At 44.9% G+C, this 11,343-nt stretch overlaps 1 protein-coding gene across 3 annotated transcripts in view; it reads left to right on the plus strand.

Annotated features, from left to right (window-relative positions):
* Positions 1 to 9,474, plus strand: part of LOC118387916 (protein FAM163B-like) — a 47,742-nt gene extending 38,268 nt beyond the window's left edge. For all 3 annotated transcript variants that reach the window (XM_035776744.2, XM_052525996.1, XM_052525999.1), the window contains 2 exons: positions 2,226 to 2,341; positions 5,082 to 9,474. In XM_035776744.2, the coding sequence (XP_035632637.2) occupies positions 2,249 to 2,341; positions 5,082 to 5,483 (495 nt within the window). In that variant the 5' untranslated portion in view covers positions 2,226 to 2,248 and the 3' untranslated portion in view covers positions 5,484 to 9,474. The remainder of the gene's footprint in view (positions 1 to 2,225; positions 2,342 to 5,081) is intronic.
* Positions 9,475 to 11,343: the final 1,869 nt, after the last annotated feature.

Here is an 11,343-nt window from a genome sequence, read left to right on the forward strand (position 1 = left end):
CTCTCGCTCGCTCTCCATCCATCTCTCCTCAAACCTCTCTCGCTCGCTCTCCATCCATCTCTCCTCAAACCTCTGTCTCACTCTCCATCCATCTCTCCTCAAACCTCTCTCGCTCGCTCTCCATCCATCTCTCCTCAAATCTCTCTCGCTCGCTCTCCATCCATCTCTCCTCACCCCTCTCTCTCGCTCGCTCTCCTCAAACCTCTCTCTCTCGCTCTCCATCCATCTCTCCTCAAACCTCTCTCGCTCGCTCTCCATCCATCTCTCCTCAAACCTCTCTCGCTCGCTCTCCATCCATCTCTCCTCAAATCTCTCTCTCTCGCTCTCCATCCATCCATCTCTCCTCAAACCTCTCTCTCTCTCGCTCTCCATCCATCCATCTCTCCTCAAACCTCTCTCGCTCTCCATCCATCCATCCATCTCTCCTCAAACCTCTCTCGCTCTCCATCCATCCATCTCTCCTCAAACCTCTCTCGCTCTCCATCCATCCATCAATCTCTCCTCAAACCTCTCTCGCTCTCCATCCATCCATCCATCTCTCCTCAAACCTCTACCTCTTTCTCGCCATCTCTTTTCCCCGGGCGCCCGAAGACGTGGATGTCGATTATGGCAGCCCCCCGCACCTCTCTGATTCAGAGGGGTTGGGCTAAATGCGGAAGACACATTTCAGTTGAATGCATTCAGTTGTACAACTGCCTAGGTATCCCCCTTTCCCTTTCCCATCTCTTTTATGAACCGGTCCCTCTACTCTCATCTCTCTCCTCAAAACCTTTCCACCCATCCTCTCCCTCTCCTTTTATTTGATCTTTTCCATCTTTCCATCCTACCAACCAACCTCACCGCACGTCTTATATTGACCTTCTTTCCTTCTATCACGCTGTCTTCCCATCTCTCCTCCCTTTCCTCTCTATCTCTCCTCTCAATCGCTCTACGCTCTGTCTTTCCACTTATACCTCTTTGCCCTCCGTCTCACTCTATTCATCTGCCTTCCATCTCCTCCCCTCCCTCCCTCCCTCCCTCCCTCCCTCCCTCCCTCCCTCCCTCCCTCCCTCCCTCCCTCCCTCCCTCCCTCCCTCCCTCCCTCCCTCCCTCCCTCCCTCCCTCCCTCCCTCCCTTTCATCCCACCTCTTTCATCCTTCTCTCTATCTGTCCCTCCACAACTCATTCTCCTGTTTCTTTATCTCCTCTATCTGTGTTTCAAGCAGTGAGACAAAGTCTAGATTATGTATAGGAAGGATAATTCAATGAGCGTTACTGGGGATGACACAGAGTTAATCCACTTAATGAACACAATGCACTCTCTCTCTCTCTCTCTCTTGCACTACCTCGCTATCTATCTCTTCACCCTTTCTTTCCCTCTCTCTTGTTCCATTCTCTCTCTCTCTCTCTCTCTCTCTGTTCCATTCTCTCTCTCTCTCTCTCTCTCTCTCTCTCTCGTTCCATTCTCTCTCTCTCTTGTTCCATTCTCTCTCTCTCTCTCTCTCTCTTGTTCCATTCTCTCTCTCTCTCTTGTTCCATTCTCTCTCTCTCTCTCTCTCTCTCTCTCTCTCTCTCTCTCTCTCTCTCCATTCTCTCTCTCTCTCCCTCTCACTTGTTCCATTCTCTCCCTCTCTCTCTCTCTCTCTTGTTCCATTCTCTCTCTCTCTCTCTCTCTTGTTCCATTCTCTCTCTCTCCCTCTCTCCCTCTCTCCCTCTCTCCCTCTCTCCTCTCTCTCTCTCTCTCTCTCTCTCTCTCTCTCTCTCTCTCTCTCTCTCTCTCTCTCTCTCTCCCTCTCTTGTTCCATTCTCTCTCTCTCTCTCTCTCTCTCTCTCTCTCTTCCATTCTCTCTCTCTCTTCCATTCTCTCTTGTTCCATTCTCCCTCTCTCTTGTTCCATTCTCACTCTCTCTCTCTCTCTCTCTCTCCCTCTCTTGTTCCATTCTCTCTCTCTCTCTCTCTCTCTCTCTCTCTCCCTCTCACTTGTTCCATTCTCTCCCTCTCTCTCTCTCTCTCTTGTTCCATTCTCTCTCTCTCTCTCTCTCTTGTTCCATTCTCTCTCTCTCCTCTCTCCCTCTCTCTCTCCCTCTCCCTCTCTCTCTCTCTCTCTCTCTCTCTCTCTCTCTCTCTCTCTCTCTCTCTCTCTCTCTCTCTCTCTCTCCCTCTCTTGTTCCATTCTCTCTCTCTCTCTCTCGCTCTCGCTCTCTCTCAATTTGCCCCCCTCCTCTTTCATTCTTTCTTTTCTGTAGGCTGTTGATGGAGAGGATTTCGAATGACAGCCGGGACAGTGGTCATCACAGGCGGTATTTTAGCTACAGTTATCTTACTGTGCATCATCGCAGTACTGTGTTACTGTAGGCTGCAGGTAAGCCCCTCCTACAACCCTCTGGTCCTCTCTTCAGTGTGGTCAGGCCATGTACTGTCACAATAAGCATCAAGTCACTCTATACCTCTGATGGAGACCTCTGACTGGGTGCTTAGCAATCTGCTGAAAAGCCAAAAACAAAAAGGCTCAAATAAATGACACCACGTAATTCAATCTAGATCGAAAAAGCCTTTATTTAGTTTCCTTGTGCACTGGCGCACTTCAGCAAACGTGTCTTCATCAAGGTGTGCCCCTCTGGACTGTCCCCCTCTTCACCGAGGTCCGGCTATGTGGTACAGGAAGCCGTTAGACATCACAACCTCACACCCCCCTTTGTATATTCAAGCTGCACATACTGACTTGGGTATGTTCCCCCTCGCACAGCTTGCCGGGTACGTGTTTCTCCGAGCATTCAGAAGTCTCTCACTAGACTATATGTTTTGACGCAGAAGAGTTCTTTGGTTCTGGAACACCTGATGGTTTTGTGATCATCAAACCTTCAGTGTGTAGATAGAACTGGGTAGGGGAGGGTGGTGTGTCTTGAGACATGTTGTACAATGTGGTGTACAGAGGCTGTGTGTAGAACGGAGTAGGGGAGGGTGGTGTGTCTTGAGACATGTTGTACAATGTGGTGTACAGAGGCTGTGTGTAGAACGGAGTAGGGGAGGGTGGGGTGTCTTGAGACAAGTTGTACAATGTGGTGTACAGAGGCTGTGTGTAGAACTGAAGAGGGAGGGTGGGGTGTCTTGAGACAAGTTGTACAATGTGGTGTACAGAGGCTGTGTGTAGAACGGAGTAGGGGAGGGTGGGGTGTCTTGAGACATGTTGTACAATGTGGTGTACAGAGGCTGTGTGTAGAACGGAGTAGGGGAGGGTGGGGTGTCTTGAGACATGTTGTACAATGTGGTGTACAGAGGCTGTGTGTAGAACGGAGTAGGGGAGGGTGGGGTGTCTTGAGACATGTTGTACAATGTGGTGTACAGAGGCTGTGTGTAGAACGGAGTAGGGGAGGGTGGTGTGTCTTGAGACATGTTGTACAATGTGGTGTACAGAGGCTGTGTGTAGAACGGAGTAGGCTGAGACAAGTGGGGTACAATGTGGTGTACAGAGGCTGTGTGTAGAACGGAGTAGGGGAGGGTGGTGTGTCTTGAGACATGTTGTACAATGTGGTGTACAGAGGCTGTGTGTAGGGGAGGGTGGCGTGTCTTGAGACATGTTGTACAATGGGTGTACAGAGGCTGTGTGTAGAACGGAGTAGGGGAGTGGGGTGTCTTGAGACAAGTTGTACAATGACAGAGTTGTACAATGTGGTGTACAGAGGCTGTGTGTAGAACTGAGTAGGGGAGGGTGGGGTGTCTTGAGACAAGTTGTACAATGTGGTGTACAGAGGCTGTGTGTAGAACGGAGTAGGGAGGGTGGGGTGTCTTGAGACATGTTGTACAATGTGGTGTACAGAGGCTGTGTGTAGAACGGAGTACGGAGTAGGGGAGGGTGGTGTGTCTTGAGACATGTTGTACAATGTGGTGTACAGAGGCTGTGTGTAGAACGGAGTAGGGGAGGGTGGGGTGTCTTGAGACATGTTGTACAATGTGGTGTACAGAGGCTGTGTGTAGAACGGAGTAGGGGAGGGTGGGGTGTCTTGAGACATGTTGTACAATGTGGTGTACAGAGGCTGTGTGTAGAACGGAGTAGGGGAGGGTGGGGTGTCTTGAGACAAGTTGTACAATGTGGTGTACAGAGGCTGTGTGTAGAGCGGAGTAGGGGAGGGTGGGGTGTCTTGAGACAAGTTGTACAATGTGGTGTACAGAGGCTGTGTGTAGAACGGAGTAGGGGAGAGTGGGGTGTCTTGAGACAAGTTGTACAATGTGGTGTACAGAGGCTGTGTGTAGAACTGAGGAGGGGAGAGTGGGGTAAATCTGGCCACTTTTGACATAAGGTATAAAGACTTAGTGTGTTCTGGGTAGGGGAGAGTGGGGTATGTTTGGAACCTTGTTTAAACTGTAGTGTAAAACCTGGTAGGGGAGAGTGGGGGGTGTTGAGACATTTTTTCCATTACAATGTATTTACCATAAGACAGTAAGTGGGTCAGAAAGAGATGACATTTAATTAACGAACCACCCATTCCTATTCCATTCAGCTAATAGACAGACATCCAGCTCCTTTTCTCAGAGTCATGTTATAGCGTAATTGTATAAATAGTCGGTTAATCTCCATCTCATGCATGCTTACGCTCTATTCCTGACTCCCTCTCAGTGTAATGTCGTGTAATAGCTCAATGTAATGTTTGGTAACCGCTTACCAAACGTCAATGTGTGCCACATGAGACAGTATCATAAAGGCAGCAGAGTTTTATTTTTATTTTTAAAGGCCTGCCATCTCATTCAAGTAATGTAGCTGTGTACACTTTAATGGTTTGCTCTTTGTGTCATTTCCTGAATGTTTTACTGTCACCTGCACTTTGAATACCAATTATTGTTTATCTTCATGTAGGTAGTGGACTTTACAAAAGAGACTTTTAAGTCCTAAACTATTGGTTGGTCACAGATCAAATAGACCTAAAACTGTTTTATTTATTCTTAGTGACAGGCATGCTGTGATCATTCATGTCCTTATCTCCTCAGTCTCCCCTCTTTCCCTCTCTCTGACCTTATTATTGCTGTACAAAGGAGAGGATTTCTTCATCTCAGGGATATGCAGTGAATATTGAAGTTCTCCTCGTTTCTTGTCCCCCCCCCGACAGTATTATTGCTGTAAGAAAGAGGAGTCTGAGTCGGAGGAGGAGGAGCCCGACTTCGCGGTGACGTCCCGCCTCCCGCCTGTACACGCCAACCACAACATCGTGGCGGCGTCGGCCGCCGCCTCCAACCCCAACGGCCCCGCCCTCTTCACCCCGCCGTTGGCGCGTAAACTGACGCGCTCGCAGACATTCTGCCCGTCGTGCACGCACCATGAGCTGCCCTTCTACCTGCAGCACCCAGACGGACTGCGGAACGGCGGAGACCGCATCAGCTACCGCAGTGTCCAGCAACACGACCTGGACCTGCCCTTAGAAATCCCCAGCTACCACAAACTCAACCTGACCCGGTCGGTCACTATGAGGGACATGTTCAACCGCAGCTGCAGCATCAGCACTGACGTTTAGTGGCATCAGCGCCACCTGGTGGCATTGAGGACTCATGGAAATGGATGGATAATACAATTGGGACAGATAGTGGGACTGTGATTCTCCCATGAACTTACGCTCAGTTATAACCACACATTAACTGGCGAAAAGATAAATCTGCGAGTTTGTCCTCTCCTCATTCTGCTTGTTCTGTGGGTACAGTAGGATGTTGACCCTGGAATACCATAGAGTTTCTACACTGTCTGGACTCATACTGTTGGATTACCTTAAACCTAAACCACCTTCTGGTTTAAGTCCACCAAATCAACCCAAGCTTTAAATAACAAAAAACAGACTTTGCGTAGTTGCTGCTAAACAAACCAAGAAACCATGGTGATAAGGAGGAGGGTTATGGAGGCTACTCGCACTACTGTGTCTCTCCACCAATCCCCAACCTGATCACCAGAAGGGGGAGGGAGCAGATTATGGAGCAGTTATGGATTATTCATCCATCGCATCATGGTTTGGAAATGGAGGAAGAGAGGGGGAAGAACATGTCAAAGACCATAAAAACATAGGAGATAAAAGGCTTGGGTTGGAGAGTAGGGGGTGGAGTCCTCTGCTCTGTTTTCTACATGCAGTTTTTTTGGAAGGGGAGAGAGAGAGAGAGCTGGGTTGCTACGAGAGCATTAGAGACTTGCTGCTTCTCATGGAGGACCAACCAGTGGTGAATGCTTGATCTTTTCTTGTACATAAAGCAGGAGATTTGGGATTCTGTTCTTAATCTCAATGTGGATCAAGTTAGGATGAGAGGTGTGTGTTTTGCATACCAAGGAAGTGATACCTGGAAATAATCCTAGCCAGCGCTGTACACAACACGTTATCATACTTTTTCAGACTCGAATTGGGTTGCAATAACATTAAAAGGACACTAAAGGGGGGGCGTTCAAGTGAAGTTATTTATTAATGTGATTTACCAAACAGAATGTGTCCGGGGTTGGCTTAACCCGTTGGGATAAAAAAAAAGAAGAAGCTAAATGGATTTTTGAAAATAGTTGTCCTTTTTTCAAAGTTTTACTTCAGTCGTTGTCATTACTGAATATTGTGAAACTGCATCCATACTATTTATGTCTGAGTGCTGAGAAACCATACAGACGAGAAGAAAAAAAATATATTTTATACACTTTACTATGTCATTTATGGTTATCTTGTTCACTGGAGTTTCAAATCGTGGTATTTTCACCGGATTCCTTGTGGTGTCTAAAATCTGAGATCCATAGGCGAATCAATCTAAACAACATTTTGTGGTTTATCTTCATTCGATTGGATTGGATTTGGTTTAGCTCCCTCTCCACCCACCTTGTTGGACTAGGGGGATGAACTCTGCACTCGATTTAGAGGCCTGGGAGAGTATGACCCTTCTCTCTGAGCTCTGCAAGCAGGACTGAAGGAAGTGTGCTGTGCTGTGTGCGCAGTATAGTCAGGATGGGGATGGAGAGACTGCGGTTGTGTTTTTATGCCCACGGGCCACTCTTTCTATCAGATTATTTACTGCAGAGATTAAATCAGAGTGAATGTGGGGTGGGGGCTGGAATCTGATTGGCTCCCTCATGTTATTGTCCTCTCACTCCATCTGTACATTCAGTGGTAGTGGATGTTTTGCCTCTTTTTGTCTTCTTCCTTCTACCACCACCAGTTGACTAGCAAACACGGTTGTTGTTTTGTTTGTTTTGTCCCAGCAAATTAAACAATTTGTCCAAACGGTATGGGCCTTTTTATTTAGTCGATCTATTGTTGCGTCATGTGTATTCCTGCAAACAAACACACAGGCACGGATACAGTGCATTCGGAAAGTGTTCCGACCCCTTCACTTTTCACATATTTTGTTACGTTCCAGCCTTATTCTAAAAGGGATTAAATATTATTTTTTACCCAAAACAAAAATCTACACAAAATACCCATAATGATGAAGCGAGACATTTGTGCAAATATATCATTTTCTTTTGAACAGAAAACCTTACATAAGTATTCAGATCCTTTGCTATGAGACTCCAAATAGAGCTCAGGTGCTTCCTGTTTCTATTGATCATCCTTGAGATGTTTCTACAACTTGATTGGAGTCCACCTGTGGTAAATTCAATTGATTGGAAAGGCACACACCTGTCTATATAAGGTCCCACAGTTGACAGTGCATGTCAAAGCAAAAACCAAGCCATGAGGTCAAACGAATTGTCCGTAGAGCTCCGGGGACAGGATTGTGTCGAAGCACAGATCTGGGGAAGGGTACCAAAAAATGGCTGCAGCATTGAAGGTCCCCAAGAACACAGTGGCCTCCATAATTCTTAAATGGAAGAAGTTTCGAACAACAAAGACTCTTCCTGGAGCTGGCCCCCAGGCCAAACTGAGAAATCGGTAGAGCAGGGCCTTGGTCGGGGAGGTGGCCTAGAACCCGATGGTCACGCTGACAGAGCTCCAGAGTTCCTCTGTAGATGGGAGAACCTTCAAGAAGGACAACCATCTCAGCAGCACTTCACCAATCAGGCCTTTATGGTAGAGTGGCCAGACAGAAGCCACTCCTCAGTAAAAGGCACAACACAGCCCCGCTGGAGTTTGTCAAAAGGCACCTAAAGACTCTCAGACCATGAGAAACAAGATTCTCTGGTCTGATGAAACGAAGATTGAGCTCTTTGGCCTGAAGGCCAAGCGTCACGTCTGGAGGCAACCTGGCACCATCCCTACGGTGAAAAAGGGTGGTGGCTGGAGAATGTTTTTCAGCAGCAGGGACTCGTCAGGATCGAGAGAAAGATGAACAGAGCAAAGTGCAGAGAGATCCTCGATGAAAACCTTCTCCAGAGTTCTGAATGTCCTTGAGTTTTTTATTTTATTTTACCTTTATTTAACCAGGCAAGTCAGTTAAGAACAAATTCTTATTTTCAATGACGGCCTAGGAACAGTGGGTTAACTGCCTGTTCAGGGGCAGAACGACAGATTTGTACCTTGTCGGCTCGGGGGTTTGAACTTGCAACCTTCCGGTTACTAGTCTAGCGCTCTAACCACTAGCTACCCTGCCGCCCCGTGGCAGTGGCCTGGCCACAGCCCAGACTTGATCCCGATCTAACATCTCTGGAGAGAACTGAAAATAGCTGTGCAGCGGCGCTCCCCATCCAAGAGGATCTGCAGAGAAGAATGGAAGAAACGCCAAGCTTGTGGCGATATACCTCAAAATACTTGAAGCTGACATCGCTGCCAAAGGTGCTCTAACAATCTAGTAGGTAAAGGGTCCGAATACTTATGTAAATGTGATGTTTCAGTTTTTGTTTGTAATAAATTTGCAAACATTTCTAAAAACCTGTTTTTGTCATTATGTGGAGTGTAGATTGATGAGGGGAAAAAAACAATTTAATCCATTTTAGAATAAGGCTGTAATGTAACGAAGTTTGGAAAAAGTCAAGGGGTCTGAATATTTTCCAAATGCACTGTACATACATAAATGTATGCATACATATTATCTTTCAACATTTTCTCTTCCTTTTAAAAACTGAGCCCAACATGAAATGTAGTGTCATAAGGAATTGTATGAGAGACAGATATTAAAGATGGAATCAGCGCCACTGTCCGCCCCTCCACGGCTGGTATTGTTTTTGCTGCAGAGTTCAGGAGCTTCCCACAGCATACTAAGACAATTGCTCTTCTATCACACGTGCAATGATATCCGGTGGGGAAGAAACGGTTTGTTGTTTACAGTAACTTATTTGTTGTTGTAATATCGCAAAAGGACGTGGTTGTTTCACGATTAAGGATTCCAGGTTTATTAAGTACATGATTATATTACATTTATTTAAACTTTTGTTATTATTATTTTTACAGTATTGGTGTTCTTTGCTGAACTACAGTATTGTTTTTTTTCAGTATTTGCATTTTATGATACACTTGTTGTTTCCAGCTCTCTATGGTAAAACATGTTTCTGTCATTGTTTCAACTGTATGACTAAAGAACACATGGTTACTAATAAAAGTTTGTGAAAATCTCTAGTATTTTATGTACATCTCTACTACTGTAGTTGTTACAAAGAAAGCAAATATACATTTTCTTATAATTAATTTATTTAAAATAAAATAAAAATGTGTAACCTTTATTTAACTAGGCAAGCCAGTTAAGAACCCATTTTTTTTTATTTACACCGATGGAAATTCACTATGGACATGGCTAAGGACCTCCCCCTAAAGACCTCCCCAAATCTTATTTACTCAAGGAGTTATACAACATCACATATTCATCCGCATCCATTATAATGTCCATTGAAATATGGAGAAAACAGTTACTGTAGGTGACATCAAATATGACCGACAGTGGATGGATATACAAATGCATATAAAACAAGTCACTTCCTAAACACAGTTGAAGACCAGCGATGGGAAACATGGACTCATGCTGCTACAAGTGTGATGGAGAAATCTCCGAAAAACTCAGGGTGTACTCTGTAAAGACCACAGCTATAAAGTCTCTTTCCAGTGCTACGGTCACACCTCTTTGAGATGATGGTGATGAAAATACATTAAAAAAATTCTCCCCAGGAAATGACACTGACATGAGAATGAATCTGAGACGTATTTTGCTGATAAAGCATTGAGTCGGGATAGTGTGGGGTGTTTCACACAGTAAAACGGACGATGCGAATTCAGAGGGAGCTGCAATTACTCATAGGATGATTCAATCCTGGTTCATGTAAGAATGAAATAGACCTGCCACAATGGACAGACAGGACACCAATTATGTCATTGTCTCCTTTTTGTCTTTTTGTTACATCGAGGTAAAAAAGTACCTTATAATGCATCCACATTGTTCTGCTATGACCAATAATTTGACATATTCAAATGACTGTAATCAGATTTTGTCACTGAGACTGTTATAAAGACATTATTCACTGTAACTTCAAGCTATAATCTTTAGTTGTAAATGAACCTTCTACTGCACACATTTGTGACCGACCGCCTTGATTCAGGCTTACTTGAAATTGTGTTTTTTACATTGGATAAAAGCAGACACAGAGTTATAAAATGGAATATAATTTCAGGAACAATGGGAAAGTAATTCTGCTTTGAAAGTTGATAAACTTGTAACCTCACTTTTGAGAAAATGGCCTTTGAATGTTCTGGTACCTACTCACACCCTCTTAAACTTTAGCCACCACCCAAACTCTGACCATTTTATTTGCCCTAGCAGAGCTGGTTAGGCTGTTTTCATGTTATCCAGGGCGTTGGTGACTGTAACTGGGCTGCTGGCAACATTTTAATGACTTTTGTTTTTGCCGACGTTTACTGACATTGGCCATATTCAACGGGTGTTGAGCGTTTGTAAATTCATCAGTTATTCTGCGCTCTCTGGCACACTCAAACGAGAGTGCTCTGAACTTGGAGTAGATGGCCAGACTGAATTTACGAATGCAGCCGAAATGATTACTTGCATAGTGGATGGAGTCTTTTGTAAAGACATGTAGCTAGCTACCGAGCTAAACAATGAACCATAATCCCAACTCATGACGTTACTACCCTGCATGAATCTGCAGGTGACTAACCAACCAGGTTCAATGTTAAATAGCTAACATTAGGCTATAACTCGCCAAGAAAATGGCTTTGAGATACGAATAATAAGATCACGCACATAACATTAGCAAGCGAGCCAGCTACATTTTAGTTTTTTTCTTTGAAAACAATATTCCATCCTATTTTTTTTGTTGGAAGATAATGTTTCAATAATAATTTTAAAAAATAATTTTCTCGAAGAATATAACTTAGAATATGACCTCAGGAACTACCCCATCACAACCCCAAAAATATAAGCTTGTTTTATCTACTCTGATGTTTGTTAACAATGTAAATGTAAACCACCATTCTATAC

The sequence above is a fragment of the Oncorhynchus keta genome, chromosome 9, assembly GCF_023373465.1.
Source record: "Oncorhynchus keta strain PuntledgeMale-10-30-2019 chromosome 9, Oket_V2, whole genome shotgun sequence".
Taxonomy (NCBI): Eukaryota; Metazoa; Chordata; class Actinopteri; order Salmoniformes; family Salmonidae; genus Oncorhynchus; species Oncorhynchus keta.